General features: G+C 41.9%; 1 protein-coding gene across 2 annotated transcripts in view; it reads right to left on the bottom strand.

The window, feature by feature from the left end:
• med13a (mediator complex subunit 13a) overlaps window positions 1–15,569 on the bottom strand; it is a 178,956-nt gene that overhangs the window by 90,581 nt on the left and 72,806 nt on the right. For both annotated transcript variants that reach the window (XM_068010720.1, XM_068010721.1), the window contains exons 8-9: window positions 15,110–15,269; window positions 1,923–2,027 (exon numbers count right to left, since the gene is read on the bottom strand). In XM_068010720.1, the coding sequence (XP_067866821.1) occupies window positions 1,923–2,027; window positions 15,110–15,269 (265 nt within the window). The remainder of the gene's footprint in view (window positions 1–1,922; window positions 2,028–15,109; window positions 15,270–15,569) is intronic.

Genomic DNA, 15,569 nt, shown 5'->3' with positions numbered 1-15,569 from the left:
GGTTTCATGATCACCATTAGACTAGCTTTTTAATTCCAGATTTATTAATTGAACTCAAATTTCACCATCTGCCATGGTGGGATTCGAACCGGTGCCCCCAGAGCATTAGCCTGGGGCCTCTGGATTACTAGTGCAGTGACATTACCACGACACCACCACCTCCCCCATAAAGATATTAATGTGTGAATTTGTTACATGTATTAAAAGTTTTGAGTTTGTAAGTGTTTGCAAGAATGTAGGTAGATTCTTTTTACCATCAATGCAACCTCCCAATACCCGACCTTGACCTTGCTCTCATCAAGACTAAATTATTTCTTCATTCTCAAACATTCCCTCCACCAATGATTTTGCTCCATCACCCTCCATCAAAACAGCAAAACAGAGGAAAAGACACTTAAATGAAACAAAAATTGAAGACAGAAAAGAACTTTCATGGAAAAGTAACTAACCACCACTCCTTTACACCCTCAACGCAAGGCTTTACCCCCTCACAGCCCAAGGCCCATTAGCCCAGGAGTTCATTTGTCCATACATGTTAATGTAGTTCCCATATTCTCCAATGCAGCACCTGCTGGCTGACATTTGCCTGAATGCTTTGGCTTTTTAAAGGGGGAAGCGGTACAAATAAGTAAAACCAGAAAAGCAACAATGACAGGCACAGAGTAACAGAAAAATAGAGGGAAGAGGAAAAAACAGACATGAAGAAAAAAAAGTATACACTCCGAAACAAATAATGATATTTCAGTCCATCAGCAACTCCACAGGAGATGAACTAGTGTTTAATCGCATTAAATGCTCTAATGAATGGATAACATCTTTAACAGTAGTGAGGATTGCTGTTCTTTTTTCTATCCAAAGTTCAGCTCCCTTTCAGCAGCCATAACAGTTTTCCATTTACCAATCAGTCCTTCAACCCCATTTCCAATATGAATAGAAATAACTAAACATATAAAAGTTGTCACCAAAAGTTTAGCTTATAACAAAATAAGGTTGGGAGTCTGCTAGCTTGATTCTAACTCTGCTGAGCTGAAGAGAAGTACTGGCCAATCACTGAGGGAAGCTCAAGCATACTGGATAAACCAGCAACCCCAGTCTAGAGTGGCACCTGCTGTGGCCTTTTTAATTGAATAACTCTATTTTATGCTAGGTCCAGGGCAACTAACAGGACAGTTCGCTAAATTGGAACAGCTATGGGGATAGAGCCGGGGAACGGGTCTGATGTGGTTGCTCTACACAAAGCCAGCATGGACTCTGGGCCGAACAGCCTCCTTCTGTGCATTATGACTGACATAGTTTTGCCCATAAGCAGCACCTCGGGGATTAACTGTTCATTAAAAAAAAAAGAAAATACTCAAAAACACACAGTCAACATGTGAAAGAGATTGGTATTGACTAAGGGACACAGATTTAAGGTTTTGGGCAAGAGATACAAGGGGGATGCGAGGAAGAATTTTGTTTATTAAAACGCAGCCGATGATCATGACCAAGAACTCGCTGCCTACTAGGATGGTGGAAATAGAGACGATCAATGATTTAAAAAGGCAACTGGATGAGCACTCGAGGAAAATAAACTTGCAGGGCTACAGGGTTAGAGCAAGGGAATGGGACTGACTGGATTGCTCTAGAGGTAGCATGGACATGATGAGCCAAATGGCCTCCTTCAGTGCCACTATTTGGATCATCAGAAGAGATCCTGACTGAAGGATCCCAACCAACATGTTTATCATCTTTCCTCTTAGTGGAAAATGCACAGCATGTCATTTATTAGATTTTCCACATTAAATGTTTTACTTACTAAATTTTTTAAACAAAGAAAGAAAACCACAAAAAGTACATATTAGAAAGTATTATTGACCTTAAAGCATCACAATGTTCCTGTCCCATTTTTTTTAAATTTGAATATTTTGAAAATATCACTCTACCTTGAACAGTTGCAACTCACTCTATGCGTAGCTTCAACAAAATCCCAAGATGTCTCTTTGCCAGTTGCATTTTCTTCACAACCATTCACAGTGGAATATTTTCGTCTGGAAGTGATCACATTTGAAGTAAGTTTGATATTGATCAATGTTATTGCCGAAGTTCTGCCCAAAACCATTTCAAAATAAGACTATAACGTGCCTATAAACCAGCTTGAGTAGCAACTCAGACTGTCAGAACCTAGACAACCAGCTGCAGGCTAGGAAATCTGCATTCCCACTCTATATTTTGCCTTCCTAGGTTGGCTGGCTCACAAGCAGCTCAGTCCAGTACAGGGAGATATCAGTATTTTTGCTGTTTAAAATCACAGTAGAACTGGTCTCTGGCTCACCTCTGTGACAACAAAGCCCTTCATTTCCTTTAGCTCAACACCTTCACGGCACGTAACATGCAAAGACAAATCACTAATGGAGTTACCAAATGTTAAAGGCTAGGTTTCAAAATCATGTTCCACAGATTGGGAGACAAGAGATTTTCGGAAAGTTTTTTTTAAAATCCATTATATCCTGTGTAAAACAGATGGAGAAGTTTTCAGTGATCGGTCAGAAATTAAGGAAAACTCCCAATGTTTTAAATAGGAAGCAGGAACAGTACTGAAAAGCTATTTTATGAACTCTTACAATCATAACACTGCCCTGGCAATCAATATTTAAAAGTGCAACAGGTAACAAAAGACAGAATTAGAACCTAAACAGGTCACTTCATGCAATACAAAAGGATACCTGTTCATACTAAGAAAAATCATGGACACACACACGTCCAGAAATTGTGACCTTAAAATCTGCTTCACTAGATAAATGATAATAATTACTCTTCATTTCAACTTAGCACCCAGTTTATAAATTGCAAAGAACAATCACAGGAATTTGTACATGGGGCAAACAGCAATTATTCACAATCCCATTTTGCAGACTCCTTTTTTATTGGGTGGTCTTTAAAAATTAGAAAGTCTACTATAAATGCACTACTGCCATCTCCCACCCCAAAGAAACAAAAATACAGCAGGTGATGCATTCAACCAGAACCACTAGAATGCAATTCTAAGGGGAACTATAAGCCAATTAGCCTAAAATAAGTTGTAAGCAAAATGCTAGAATCTAATATTAGGGACGAGTGGTAACTGGTCACTTAGAAAATCATATGATTAAGCAGAGTCAACACAGATTTATGAAAGGGAAATAAGTATTTGAAAAATTTATTGAGTTTGTTCAGGATCTAATTATTAAGACAGATAAGGGGGATATCAGTGGATTTAGTGGATTTGAATTTTCAAAAAGCATTCGATAAGGTGTCAAACAAGAGGTCATTACACAAAATCAGGACTCATGAGACTGGAGTAATATAGTAGCATGGATTGAGGATTGGTTGAATAGACAGTAAGCAGAAAGCAGGAGTAAACGAGATTTTTTGGGTTGGCAGGCTGTTACCAGCAGGGTACTGCAAGGATCAGTACTTGAGCTTCAGCTATTTACAATCTATATTATGGACTCAGATGAGAGGACTGAGTGTAACGTATCCAACTTTGCTGATGATACAAAGTTAGGTGGGAAAATAAGGGGTGAGGAGGATGCAAGGAGGCTGCAGAAGGGTTACGGACAGATTGGGTGAGTGGGCAAGAACATGGCAGATGGAATACAATGCGGCAAAGTGTGAAGTTAAAACAGTGATGACGTGAAATGTGGAAAAGCAGAATACTTTGTGAATGGAGAGAGATTGGGAAATGTTTGCATTCAGGGGGACCTGACTGTGCTTGTACACAAATCACAAAGTTAACATGCAGGTACAGCAAGCAATTAGGAAGGTAAATGGTATGTTAGCTTTTGTTACAAAGGGATGAGAGTATAAGGCTGAAATCTTACTACAATTATACGTGGCATTGGTGAAGCCACACCTGGAGTACTGTGTGCAGTTTTGGTCTCCTTACCCAAGGAAGGACATACTTGCCTTGAAGAAAGTGCAACAGATGTTCACGAAGATTGATACCTGGGATGTTGGGGGGGTGGGGGAAATTGTCCTATGAGGAGAGGATGAATAGACTTGGAGTTTAGAAGAATGAGGGGTGATCTCATTGCAACATGTAAAATTTTAAGTGGCTTGTCAGGGTAGATGCAAATGTTCCCCTACCTAGGGAAATCTAAAACACGGGGTCACCGGCTCAGAATAAGGGGTCAGTCATTTAGGATCGAGATAGTATATTAGCCTTTATCGCAAGAGGATTTGAGACAGGAGTAGCGCAGTCTTGTTTCAATTGTATAGAACCTTGGTTACACCGCACCTGGAGTACTGTGCGCAGTTTTGGTTCCCTTACCTTAGGAAGGATATTATTGCCATAGAGGGAGTGTGACAAAGGGTGACCAGACTTGTTCCCAGGATGGCAAGACTGTCCTATGAAGAGAAACTGGGCCTGTATTCTCTAGAGTTTCAAAGAATGAAAGGTGATCTCATTGAAACCTAGAAAATACTTAAAGGGATAGACAGGGTAGATGCAGCTAAGATGTTTCCCCCAGTTGGGGAGTCTAGAACCAGGGGAGACAATTTCAAAATAAAGGGGAAGCCACTTAGGACAGAGATGAGGAGAAATGTCTTTACTCAGAGGGTTGTGAATCTTTGGAATTGTCTACCTCAGAGGGCTGTGGAAGCTCAGTCATCGAGTATGTTTACAGCAGAGATTGACAGATTTCTAAATACAAATTACAAAGGGATATGGGGAAAGTGTGGGGAAAAAGGCATTGAAGTGGATGATCAGCCATGACCGTTCTATTCAAGATAGAGGTCAATAGATTTTTGGGTACCAAGGGAATTAAGTAATAGGGGGAATAGTGCGGGAAAGGTGGAATTGGGGTAGAAGATCAGCCATGATCTTACGGAAAGGCGAAGAAGGCTCGAAGGGCCAAATGGGCTACTCCTGCTCCTATTTCTTATGTTCTTACATTCAAGAAACAATGGGACGCAAGTATGACCCCCAACTATTTAGTTCCAGCAATGGCTCAAGTAGTACAGAGACCTGGAGCAAGTTCACCTATATGCAAAACTCAAGAGGCCAGGAGATTTTTTTTCTTAAATATAGAACAGTGAATAAGTATTTCCCAATCCCAAGAAAAGATGGCCTATTCCCAACTCTTTCAATTCTATACTTAAATCAATTTAAGTATTTTTATACAGAGACTTATTTCAAGGTGGAATTATTTCTAAGATGGTTCCGTCTCTGCTCTTCACCAATCTTAAAATAAGTAAACCTAGCAAAGAATAGATTAAAGTTATCCAGTTAAACAGATAAGCTCAAATGTCAGTTCCCATTCAAGATTTCAACTCTGAACTCCTGGGTTGGAAGTTCAACTTGGCAATGACCTGCTCATCAGGTAACTGCAATAACAATTCAACCACCTCTTGGAGCACTAAATGTATCAGTGGAAGAAACAGGCCAATGGTTGTGGTTCCAAAGTAAACATTTTATACTGGCAACCCAAAAGGCCTATAAAGATCAGCAGGAGCAACACTTAACCAGCACTCTGTGACATTAACCTCACTCAAAAAAAAAAAACAGGGGCCTAAACAGAACCCAAAGAAATATAAGTAAACCATTCAAGTCCCTATGCCTGTTCCACAATTCAATACAATCATGGCTGATCTGCTACCACAACTCCACTTTCCTGCCCGCTCCCCAAATCCCTCAATTCCCTGAGAGATCAAAAAAAAAATCTACCAATCTGAATCTTGAATATACTCAGCAACAGAGCATGCACAACCCTCTGGGGTAGACAGTTCCAAAGATTCACAACCCTGAGTGAAGAAACTTCTCCTCGATTCAGTCCGAAATGATCGATTTACCTTAAGGCTGTGCCCAATGTTCCAGATTCTCTAACCAGGGCAACAACTTCTCTATCTATAATAAAAGCAAAGTACTGCAGATACTGGAAATCTGAAATAAAAACAAGAAATGCTGGAAATACTCAGCAGGTTTGGCAGCATCTGCGGAGAGAGCAGAGTTAACGCTTCAGGTCAGTTAGAAATGTAATAGGTTTTAAGCAAATAAAGCAGGGGTGGGGCAAGAGCTAACAAAAGTGAAAGTGTTGATAGGACAGGGTCAGAGAATAACTGACCAGAAGGTCATGGAGCAAAGGCAAACGGTACGTTACTGGTGTGTTGAAAGGCAAAGCGTTAGTGCAGAGAGGGTGTTAATGGGCAGAAAAATGAACAGCCCTGGCCCAAAGCAGAAACACAAAAAAAAAAGTGGGCATTTTTAAGAAAAATGAACTATGAAACAAACTAAAATAAAATCAAAATTAAATAAAAAGACAAAATATAACGGGTGGGCCCTTCATGCTCTGAAAGTATTGAACCCATGGTTCAGTCCAGCAGGCTGTAGCGTGCCTAATCGGTAAGTGAGATGCTGTTCCTCGAGCTTGCATTGATGTTCATTGGAACACTGCAGCAAGCCCAGGACCGATATCTGGGCATGAAAGCAGGAGGGGGGGGGGGGGCTTGAAATGGCAAGCAACTGGAAGCATGGGATCATGCTTTCGGACTAAGCAGAGGCGTTCCACAAAACAATCACCCAAACAGCGTTTGGTTTCCCAACGCAGCGGAGACCACGTTGTGAGCAGCAAATACAGTATACTAAATTGAAAGAAGTACAAGTAAATTCCTGCTTCACCCGAAATGAGTGTTTGAGGCCTTGGATAGTGAGGAGAGAGGAAGTAAAAGTGCAGGTATTACACCTCCTGCGACTGCACGGGAAGGCGCCTTGGGAAGGGGACGAGGTATTGGGGGTAATGGAGGAGTGAACAAGGGTGTCATGGAGGGAACGATCCCTTCGGAATGCTGACAGGGGAGGGGAAGGGGATGATGCGTTTGGTAGTGGCATCACGCTGGAGGTGGCGGAAATGGCAGAGGATGATCCTTTGGATGTGGAGGCTGGTGGGGTAGAAAGTGAGGACAAGGGGAACCCTGTCGCGGTTCTGGGGGGGGGGGGGGGGTGGGGGGAGAAGGGGTGAGAGTGGAGGTGCGGGAAATGGGAGGACATGGTTGAGGGCCCTGTCAACCACAGTGGGGGGAAATCCTCGGTTGAGGAAAAAGGAAGACATACCAGAAGCGCTGTCGTGGAAGGTTGCATCAGAACAGATGCTTCGGAGGCAGAGAAACTGGGAGAATGGAATGCAGTCCTTACAGGAGGCAGGTTGTGAAGAAGTGTACGCAAGGTAGCTGAGAGTGTGGGTGGGCTTATAAATGAATATTAGTAGACAGCCTATCCCCAGAGATGGAGTCAGAGGAGTCGAGGAAGGGAAGTGTAGGACATGGACCATGTAAAAGGAGAGAGAAGGGTGGAAACTGAAAGCAAAGTTGATAAAGTTTTCCAGTTCGGGGGGGGGTGGGGGGAGGTGGGTGAAGAGCAGGAAAATGGCACCGATACAGTCATCAATGTATCAGAAAGAGAGTTCAGGGAGGGGGCCCGAGTAGGACTGGAACAAGGAATGCTCGACATATCCCACAAAAAGACAGGCATAACTAGGACCCATGTGGGTACCCCTAGCAACCCCTTTTACTTGAAGGAAGTGAATGTTGAAGGAGAAGTTGTTGAATGCAAGAACAAGTTCTGCCAAGCAGAGGGGGTGGTGGATGGGGACTGGTTGGGCCTCTGTTCAAGGAAGAAACAACCCTGTCAAGCCCTTCAGAATCTTGTATGTTTCAATGAGATCACCTTTAATCCCTCTAAAATCCAGAGAGTATAGGCCCAATTTACACAGCCTCTTATTATAGGACAAGCCTCTCATCCCAGGAACCAACCTAATGAACCTTCACTGCGCTGCCTCAAAAGCAAGTATATCCTTCCTCAGATAGGGAGACCAAAACGCCAGGTGTGCTCTCGCCAAAGCCCTGTACAATTGTAGGAATACTTTACTCGTACTCCAAGCCACTTGTAGTAAAGACCAACATGACTTTTGCTTGCTGCACCTGCGTGCTAATGTTTTGCATTCCTTAAATGAGTACACCCAAGTCTGAACATCGTTTCACGCCTTTTAAAAAATATTCTACTTTCCTATTCTTATTAACAAGTGAATAACCTCATACTTCCCACATTATACTCCTCTGCCATCCTGTTGCCCACTCACTTAACCTCTCAATATCTTTGTATTAGCCTCACATCCTACACTCCGACCTAACTTTGTATCGTAAGCAAACTTAGATACATCACTCTCAGCGTCACCGTTGTCCTACATACGATCCACGTGCTAGGAACATGCCCGCGGATGTTCACTGTACCATGGGCCATTCCTCATCGGGGGGGGGGGGGGGGGGGGGGAGGAAAGGAAAGGAAAGAAAAGAAAGGAAAGAAAAGAAAGGAAAGAAAAGAAAAGAAAGGAAAGAAAGGAAAGAAAGGAAAGAAAAGAAAGGAAAGAAAAGAAAGGAAAGAAAAGAAAGGAAAGAAAAGAAAGGAAAGAAAAGAAAGGAAAGAAAAGAAAGGAAAGAAAAGAAAGGAAAGAAAAGAAAGGAAAGAAAGGAAAGAAAAGAAAGGAAAGAAAAGAAAGGAAAGAAAAGAAAGGAAAGAAAAGAAAGGAAAGAAAAGAAAGGAAGAAAAGAAAGGAAGAAAAGAAAGGAAGAAAAGAAAGGAAGAAAAGAAAGGAAGAAAAGAAAGGAAGAAAAGAAAGGAAGAAAAGAAAGGAAGAAAAGAAAGGAAGAAAAGAAAGGAAGAAAAGAAAGGAAGAAAAGAAAGGAAGAAAAGAAAGGAAGAAAAGAAAGAAAGGAAGGAAGAAAGAGAGAGAAAAGAGAGGATTATCTCTCCAGAATACCCCGCATCGCCATAAAAGTGAGCAGGCAGGCAGTGACTACTTGTGTAAGCAAACAAATGACAGGTATCGCACTAAATCAGTGTCCAACATAATGAGAAAGTAAGTCAATCAATCAATCTTCTCATTTAAAACTTCACAAAAATGCACGTTATTTTGAATAGTATTACTTTTTAATGCCTTATCTTTTTGAAATTGTCTCACCAGTCCCCCACTTAACACAAAAATTGTAATGTGACCCCTCCACGCGAAAAGGTTGGCCAATCTGGTCTAAGTCAGTAATATAGATGGTAAAATAGCTGAGACCCCAGCATTGATCCTTACGGTGCTCCATTACTTACAACCTGCCAACATGAAAATGCCCCTTTCACCTCTATTCTCTTCTTCCTGTCTGTTAACCAATCCTCCAACCATGCTATTATCTCCAACTCCATGAGCCCTTATCTTGAAAATTAACTTTTGGTGACACCTTATCGAACACCTTTTGGAAATCCAAGAATACTACATCTACTGGCTCCCCTTTATCTACCCTACTAGTTACATCCTCATAAAAACTCAATAAGTTTCGTCAAACACAATTTCCCTTTTGTAAAACCATGTTGACTTTGCCTGATCATACTATTTCGAAGTACATTGTTAATAGATTCCAGCATTTTCCTGATGACTGATGTCAGGCTAATTGGTCTGTAGATCCCCTTTTTCTCTCCCTCCTTTCTTGAATAGCAGTGTTACATTTTCTAACTTCCAATCTGCTGAGACCATTCAAGAATCTAAGAAATTTGGGAAAATCATAACCAGTGTATCCACTAACTCTGCAGCTAAATCTTTTAGAACTCAAGGATGTAGGCCATCAAGTCCTGGGGGATTTATCAGCTTTTAGTCCCTTAGTTTGCTCCAATATTTCATCTCTGCTGATAGGGATGGTGGCATATTGGTAATGTCACTTAACTAGTAAATCCAGTGGTCCAGGCTAATCCTCTGGGGATACGGGTTCAAATTCTACCATGTCAGCTGGTGGAATTTAAATTTGATAATTAATAAAAATCTGGAATTGAAAGCTAGTTTCATAGCACCATTACTGAGACCATCATCGATTGTCATAAAAACACAACTGGTTCACTAATGTCCTTCAGGGAAGGAAACCTGCCATCCTTACCTGGTCTGGCCTACATGCAACTCCAGACCGGCTGCAATGTGGTTGACTCTCAAGTACCCTCTGAAATGGCCTAGCAAGCCAATCAGTGGTCCAGGGCAATTAAGGATGGGCAACAAATGCAGACCTTGCCAATGACACCCATATCCCAAGAAAGAATTTTTTTTAATTAGTTACCTTAATTTCCTCACTTAGTCCCTTGGCTATCCTTTCTTTCTGGTATGTAATGTGTGTCTTCTACTGATGAGACAGACAACTTATAGCACCTTCAATGTAATAAAACATCCCAAGGTGCTTCACAAGAGTATGAGGGAGGTGGTGGCGTAGTGCTAACAGTAATGGCAATGGTAACAGTAGTGGTAATGTCACTGGACCAGTAATCCAGATGCCTTGGCTAATGCTCTGGGGAGATGGGTTTGAATCCCATCACAGCAGATGGTGAAATTTGAATTCAATTCATAAATTTGGAATTAAAAGCTAGTCTAATGGTGATCATGAAACCATTGTCGATTGTTGTAACAACCCATCTGGTTCACTAATGTCCTTTGGGGAAGGAAACCTGCTGTCCTTACCTGGTCTGGCCTACATGTGACTCCAGACCCACAGCAATGTGGTTGACTCTTAAATGCCTTCAGTGGGCAATAAGGGATGGGCAATAAATGCTAGCCTAGCCAGCGACGCCCACATCTCATGAACAGATAAAAAAATTATAAAACGAAGTATGCCACCGAGCCACAAAAGGAGATATAGGTCAGATATAGGTCAAAGAAGTAGGTTTTAACGAATGCCTTAAAAAGGAGGAAAGTGAGGTGGAGAGGTGTAGGGAGGGCATGGCGGAACCATTAAAATCAGGGATGCATAAGAGGCCAGAATTAGGAGTACAGATATAAAATCATAGAAATTTTACAGCAGAGGCCAATTGGTCCATTGCGTCTGCGTCGACTGAAAAAAAAAAGCCATCCAGCCTAATCCCACTTTCCAGCATCTGGTCCGTAGCCCTGCAGGTTACAGCACCTGAGGTGCATATCCTGACACCTTTTAAATGAGATGAAGTTTTCTGCCTCTATTACCTTTACAGCCAGTGAGTTCCTGTCCCCCACCACCCCGAGTGAAAAAGATTTTCCTCATCTCCCCTCTAATCTTTCGACAAATCACTTCAAATCTATGCCCCCTAGTCAGTGACCCCTCCCCTAAGGAAAATAGGCCCTTCCCATCCACTCTGTCCAGGCCCCTCACAAGCTTGTACACCTCAATCAAATCTCCCCTCAGCCTCCTCTGTTCCAAGAAGAACCAGCCCAGCCTATCCAATCTTTCCTCATAACTGCAATTTTCCAGTCCTGTAAACATTTGCATAAATCTCCTCAGTACCCTCTTTCGTGCAATGACATCCTTTCTGTAATGAAGGTGACCACAACTGCCGACAATACTCAAGCTGTGGCCTAAATAGTGCTTTATATAGCTCCCTGCTTATATTCCATCGTGGAGGGTTGTTGGCCTGGAGGAGTTTAGAGATAGGGAGGGATGAGGTCATGGCGAGATTTGAAAACAAGGATGAGAATTTTAATATCAAGACGTTGCTTGACCGGCAGCAAATGTAGGTCAGTGAGCACAGGGTTGATAATGGAACAGGACCTGCACTGAGTTAAGACAGAGGCAGCAGAGTTTTGGATAACCTCAAGTTTACAGAGTATAGAATTGAGAGACCAGCCAGGAGTGCATTGGAATAGTCAAGTCTAGAGGTAACGAAGCCATAAATGAGGGTTTCAGCAGATCAGCTGAGAAGGGGGGGGTGAAGTCAGACACATTAGATGTGGAAGTAGGTGGTCTTGGTGATGGCATGAATGCAAGGTCGGAAGATCATCTCGGGGTCATATGTGACACCAAGGTTACAAACAGACTGGCTTAATCTCAGACTGTTACCAGGGAGAAGGATGGAGTAGGTAGCTAGGGAACGGAGATTGAAAATAATGGCTTCAGTCTTCCCAATATTTAATTGGAGGAAATTTCTGCTCATTTGGCTACTGGCTGTCAGAGAAGCAGTCTGATAATTTAGCAATGGTGGAGAAGTCGAGAGAAGTGGTGGTGAGGTAGAGCTGAGAGTAGTCAGCATACAGGTGGAAACTAACACTGCGCTTTCAGATGATGCCACTGAGGAGGAGCATGTAGATGGGGGCCAAGGATAGATCCTTGGGGTAAACCAGAGGTAATGATGCGAGAGCAGGAAGAGATGCCATTGCAAGTGATTCTCTGGCTATAATTAGATAGCTAAGGATAGAACTGGGTTAGAGCAGTCCTATCCAGCTGGACGATAGTAGAGAGACATTGTAAGACTACGGTGTAGTCAACTGTGTCAAAGGCTGCAGACTGATCGAGAAGGACGAGGAGGGAAAGTTTACCTGTCAGTCATATAGATGTAATTTCTGACTTTGATAGCAGTTTTAGTACTGTGGTGGGGGCAGAAACCTGATTGAACAACTAGTTTGGATGCAACATCTCTGCCATTTCCTCACTCCCCAGGATAATTTCTCTCGCCTCTGCCTAAGAGATGAACATTTACTCTCCTTTTTATATATTTGTAAAAGCTTGAACAATCTGTTTTTATATTCCTGACTAGTTTACTCTCATTCTATCTTTTTGGTCACCCTTTGCTGGTTTCTAAAACACTCAAGCCTCAGGCTTACTACTATTTTTGCAAGATTATAAGCCTCTTCTTTTAATCTAATTCTACCCTTAATGTCCCTAGTAAGCCACAGATGGATATTGCTTGCTGAGTTTTTTTTTTAAATGGAATATATTTTTGTTGAACATTTTGAATTGTTTCTTTAAATGTTTCCCCGCTGTTTGTTTACTGCCATACCTTTTAAACACATTTACCCAATCAACCTTAGCCAGCTCTCCCCTCATATCTATGTAATTGGCTTTAAGTTCAAGATTCTTGTTTGGGACTGGAGTCTGTCACTTTCAAACTTAACATGGAATTCAATTATATGATGATCACTCTTCACCACCCCCCCCACCCACCCTGTTCTTTGCATGGACCTTACTCACTGATGCACTATTACCATTAAACACTGTTCCCTTCCTGCCCTGCATTGCTCGTCTTTACCCAAACCGCTGAACTGCTCTTTGGTCTCAACTTTTCTCTTTAGGTTTCTAAACCTCCCTTCATCTAACCCCTCCCCCCTACCTTTTACTTTAAAGCCCTATCCGCAGCCCATACTTATACCATTCACCAGGTTACTGATCCCAGCCTGGTTTAAGTAGAGCTCATCCCAATGGAACAGCTCCCTCTTTCCCCAGTACTGGTGTCAGAGCCCCACAAATCAAAACCCCTTCTTCCCGGACCACACTCAGCCACACATTTAATTCTCTAATCTGCTTGACCCTACGTCAATTGGCATGTGGCTCAGGTATCAATCCAGAGATCAACTTTGAGGTTCCGTGATTTAATTTGGACTCTAACTCATCAAACTCCCTCAGAACATCATTCCTAGTTCTACCTATGTAGCTGGTTCCTACTTGGACTGCGACAATTGACTCTCCCCACCCGCGAGGAGGTGTCTTGACCATGGCTCCAGAGAACCAACACAACCTTCGGAATTCCCAGTCACTGTTCCAGAAAACTGTAATCTATCCCCATGACTATACTGTCCCCTATCACTACCACATTCCTTTACACTCCCCCCACTTGAATGGCTTCCTGCACCATATGGTTAATTTGCCCATCCATCCTGCAATCCTTGTTCTCATCCACACAGATAGCAAGCCTCATAACTGTAGGTCAAAGTCAAAGGCCTGAGGCTCCTCCATCACGACATCCTGGATCCCCTTACCTGCCTAACTCGCAGTCACACCCTCCTGTCCCTTACCATTGACCAATTCTAAAGTTCTACTTAATCTAAGGGATGTGACTGCCTCCTCGAACAAAAAGTGTCCAGGTTACTCTCCCTCTCCCTGATGCCCCACAATGTCTGCAGTTTGGACTCCAGCTCAACAACTCTGAACCGAAGATGCTCAAGGACCATCAGGCCCATACACTTCCCGGTGTTCACTTGGGCAAAACTCCCGAAGATTTCAAATCAGGATGCTTTGCCTGCCTTCTCAACAATATGTAGTAACAAAAGTGGAAAGGATATTAAATGCGCTTTTAAAAAATATACACAGTAGTGGTGTCAGATTAAAGACAGAATAAAAACAATCTAATTTGAAAACAAATTTAAATACATTGAAGATTCTCAAATATTCATAAAATATAATGCAGGTGCAATATCTAAGCACCAAAACTAAGTGCAGCTTGGATCAGGGCTGGCACTGAAATTTCAGTAAACACAAATGGGAAGTATGTGAAATTATTGTACAATGTCCACTTGAATTGTGATGAACACCCAACAGTTTGTCGTTAGTGCACTTTAAACTATCACACATTAGAGTGAAGTACGAGTTGTTATAGGTCTGCTGCTGGCAATGGTACTTGTGGCAGCAATTTGAGATATTAAAGCACACAAGGTATGACAACATTAACGATTACTGGCACAAGTAGTTTTTTAACTAAATAAAATGGTGAATGTTTAGGGGGATAGGTTCACTTGGCACAAGAATTTCCATGATTCACTAATATAAACTTAACATTACTATGATTTAACTTTTGAGCGGAGAATTTAGTGTACATTTTACAAAGTTTTCAAATCATAATTTTGAAGACAAATTAATATCACCTGCAAAGAAAAGCATCCCATTATATCCAGGTCTTTAACAAAGGCCACATGTTCTCAGTTACACACACTCCTGATCCTGCTCATCTCGTAAGTCAATGCCTTCCTGCCACCCCACTGTCTATACAACCCTAGCCTGACACCATCAGTTGTCAGAAACCAGTGCTGTTCTTACTCCTGCTCCATGCAACTGAGTGGCAATTAGGAGATGCACCGGTTATCTCAGCCTCCCCAAGAAGGAAAAGAGGAAGTAAAAGCATTTTATTTCCATCCGAGCCTAAAGAGTGTTAACAGTTACAGTACTTGAATTTGAGCTGTAGATACTAATATTACCCCAAGAGCATTCCTTTTCTTTCTGCTGAGAGCAAAAATTGGGCTGGGGGATAGAAAGTAGCGTAATCTAGGACTGCTCACTGTACCATACCTTTCAATTTCTTTGCCCGAAAGTTGTCGAGAATAACAGTTCACAAAGTACTCACTTTTTCTGGGTTCTGTTGAGATTGCACTCCTGCCACACCTTCTCTACTACCTGATTGGCTAATTTTCTAGGAATTTTTCCACCGTGCCCAGAATTCTCCATATTAAACACCTCAGACATTGAAGTAAGCTTCGCCCACTTCTGGGTGGACTGAATTTCAGCTAGAAGGAAAGAAAAATTGTAATTATCAATTTTTTAAAACTTTACTTAATGTTTAAGTATAGCAACAATACAGCAGGATTATGATTTGGAAGCACTGAAAAGGTGGTGGAATCAGATTCCACAGGAACTTTCAAAAGGCAACTGAGAATATGTTTGAAATAATTCAATTTAGATTATACTGCTTCGCCATGTTTTTCTAAAAGTGCATCACTTCACACTTAGCCACATTAAATTGCACCTGCAAGAAAACAAACTTGCAGAATTATGCAGAGAAAGCTCAGGTATGGAATGAAATTGAA

This window comes from Heterodontus francisci, chromosome 30 (assembly GCF_036365525.1).
Source record: "Heterodontus francisci isolate sHetFra1 chromosome 30, sHetFra1.hap1, whole genome shotgun sequence".
In the NCBI taxonomy this organism is placed as follows: domain Eukaryota; kingdom Metazoa; phylum Chordata; class Chondrichthyes; order Heterodontiformes; family Heterodontidae; genus Heterodontus; species Heterodontus francisci.
This window is presented reverse-complemented; position numbering and strand designations above follow the sequence as displayed.